At 30.4% G+C, this 3124-nt stretch overlaps 1 protein-coding gene across 1 annotated transcript; it reads right to left on the minus strand.

Moving 5' to 3' along the window:
* On the minus strand, positions 1–2366 carry LOC108686714 (transcription factor BTF3 homolog 4). Its single transcript, XM_018192150.1, has 4 exons — positions 2063–2366; positions 1148–1519; positions 595–719; positions 1–506 (listed from the first exon to the last, which is right to left on the minus strand). The coding sequence occupies exons 1-3, from the start codon at positions 2138–2140 to the stop codon at positions 609–611; spliced, it is 561 nt and encodes a 186-aa protein (XP_018047639.1). The 5' UTR covers positions 2141–2366; the 3' UTR covers positions 1–506; positions 595–608.
* Positions 2367–3124: the final 758 nt, after the last annotated feature.

Below are 3124 nucleotides of genomic sequence, written 5' to 3' on the forward strand. Positions count from 1 at the left end.
TTTTTTATATTATTAACCTGCATTATTCAATATTTTATTTGACCAAAATGAAATTTAAAAAATTCACATATAACTGTAAACTATAAAAATCATTGGACTTATGAAAGAAAAAATACTACTGCATCTCTCATATCAATGTATTAATAACAAAATTTGCAGCATAATATTAATTCTGTTACAATTCTCTGTAATTGAGTTAAATGCTCAAGTTTCCGTCTTAAATAATTAAAGCGTCACACGATATTAACTAGAAGCTATAAAAACATGTTGACTAATTCGAAGCAAAGACTATCTTACTGGTAGCACCAAAATAATAAAAAAACCTCTGGGAATCCTTTTGATTTTTGTAACAGCTTTTTTTATTTTTTGTCAACTGTTACTTGTATTAGCAAATATCATGGGGCGTATGTCAAGTATTTGTATAGTTATGCTTCATTATTTCTGCGCCATGTATTTCTCTTGACTCATCAGTTATTTATTTGTTACAACTTTGTTGTATGAAATACCTGAAAAAATGTCATAATATCATATATTATACATATTATTTTTATACTAGTAAATCCGCAAAAGTGTGGATACATCAATTATAATTACCTTAGCATTCATTCTTAAGCTTCAGGTGTAGCTAACGGGGCTTCTTTCTTTTCTTCAATAATAACAGCATCTTTCTTCTCACCATTAGGTTTATCATTTTCATCCAGTTCCTTTTTAGGAGCCACCTTTAAATATCGCAGACAATATTTATATATTACATATGCTTTTATACAAATAATGTACTTAATTATATATTTAAGAATATTATGAAGCAAAACCAACGTGTTTATGCTAATGTATTAATCTGTCATTTTTATTATATAACAATCGTATACATACTTAATTTTATATTTATAATTTTTAAAATGATAAAAAACGAGATTAATTTTGCAATAAAATGAGATTATAGTTTAATACAAATACAACATAATACATATAACAATACAAAATATACATTTTATATATATATATATAATATTTATGAATATAATATTTATGAAAAATTTTCTTTTCAATAAATGCATCAAATTTTGTAAAATTATATTTTTTAAATTATTTTATCAATTATTATTTAATAAGAATATCATCAGATATTATTGTAATTATTCTTTACCTCTTCTTTGCTAGCTTCATCAAAGTTCTCTACTAAGTCAGGCACCTCATCGTCCTCTTCTAATGTAGTTTTCCCAACCGCACTTCCAGCGACTGTACTTGCTAATCGTTTCAGTTGTGTTAAACCCTCTGGGCCAAGTTGGCTCAATATTCCTGGTAGCATTTCAGTTATTTGTTTATTTTCTCCGTGACCGGTGATAGCAAATGTATTAGCGGACAGACTAGCCTGAGCTTTCGGATTATTAAAATGAATGACTGTGCCATCATCTTTAATCATGTTAACCTCCTCTATTCCAGGAATTGTATTTACAGAAAGCTTTTTTAGACAACTCTGTAACTTTTTGTCATCTGTAGCAGCAGTTGCATGTACAACCTGTAAGAATAAAAAATAACATAAGTATAAAAACAACAATGTTTAATTCTATCGCAAGATATTAAATTAAATGTTAATGCTGCGTTTAATATTATTTCTATAAGGCACAAATGTTTACTTTTTCTTTTTTTTTGATAATTTAATTACAATTCACATATTATGAGTGCTCTAACGAATAAAAAAATAGTTATCTTCAGTTAATACTTACTATAAAAATCAGATCAAAAGTCAATTTTTAGGAAGAAATATAAAAATAATTCCATTTATGACAAATCTACATGACATCAATAAGAAATATGTGAAACATAAAGAAATGAGCAGCTAATAAATTCACATTCTTTTTGTCCTTATAATAAGAATCTTGCGATGTCACGCGTAGTATTAAGTAACTCCAATTTAAGAATCGACATGCATATTGATGTTGACGGTGGACATGGACCACATCGAAGGGCGATAAAGTAAAGTGCGAAGTTTTCACAAGCGAAATTTTTTTAAGTTAAAAATGAAAAATCAGATAACTGAAATATATAATACGACGCTTACCTTCTTCTTGCGTCGGGGTGTACCCTTGCCACCGATTCGCACTTGAGCCTGGAGCTTCTTGAGCTTCTCGGGATTCATGCTTTAACCTCTGTCGTGCACGAGGCGGCGAGCACGCACAAGCGAGGGGTGACTGCGACTAATACGTTGCTACACGTAAAATTCTTCCTCTTAAACGAGTCGACGTCGTGCGAGCGCGGAGACCGGCTAAACACAACACGTGCTCACCGATCCGTCCGAGATGCTCGAGAAAATGGAAGCGTACGCTCGGTTGCGATACCTAATCTACGTCAGAGTTCATTTCCGGACGGCGGCGGCGCACGAAGCGCTTCCGCCAGGCGCCAGTTAAGGCGCCTATTCTATAATAGAATCACAAAAATTAACTAAGTCATAAGAAATTAACTAATCATAATCAATTTTTTTCATATTCAATTGTGTGACTACGTTACACGGCTCGATTTGCGCCGAAGTTACAACATCGATGTTAGAAAATTGGCCAATCACAGTAATTCCATTCTTCAGAGGAATAATTATGATTGGCCAGTTTCGTAACATCGATTCATACTTTCGACGTAAATCGAACCGTGTAAATGTAATCTGTGATTGGCCAATTTTTTATGGCTCAGAGTGCCGTCACATGCGGCGTGACTTGCGTCAATCAATCAATTCGTTTCAACTAGAATAATGCATAGCTGATACGATTTGATACGATTTGATTGGTTGACACAAGTTATGTGCCGATAAATTTCAATCAGTTGAAATCAAGTAGTTTGTACAAAAGAACTGTAGTGTCGTGTAATGAAAAGTTTTTTTAGATATTATAAAACTATTTGTTACAAAAAGACTAGATAACTTCAAAAGATATGAACAATATATCGAAAATATCAAAATTATTTTAAATAAATAATAAAAAATGAATATTTATTGTTTAAATAATATAAGGGAAGTCGATAGTAAAAGATTATGATTATATATTTAACATTTATTTATTATATAATTTTAATCATAAAATTATATAATATACTTGTATACGTGTAAAATTTCTATATATTTATATAAATTAAT

The sequence above is a fragment of the Atta colombica genome, unplaced genomic scaffold (genome assembly GCF_001594045.1).
Source record: "Atta colombica isolate Treedump-2 unplaced genomic scaffold, Acol1.0 scaffold189, whole genome shotgun sequence".
Taxonomy (NCBI): Eukaryota; Metazoa; Arthropoda; class Insecta; order Hymenoptera; family Formicidae; genus Atta; species Atta colombica.

Coding starts and splice junctions, on each gene's coding strand:
- LOC108686714 (XM_018192150.1), bottom strand. CDS start 2,140: ATGAATCCCGAGAAGCTCAAGAAGCTCCAGGCTCAAGTGCGAATCGGT. Junction 1,520..2,062: donor CACCCCGACGCAAGAAGAAG/GTAAGCGTCGTA, acceptor TTATTCTTACAG/GTTGTACATGCAACTGCTGC. Junction 720..1,147: donor ATGAAGCTAGCAAAGAAGAG/GTAAAGAATAAT, acceptor CGATATTTAAAG/GTGGCTCCTAAAAAGGAACT.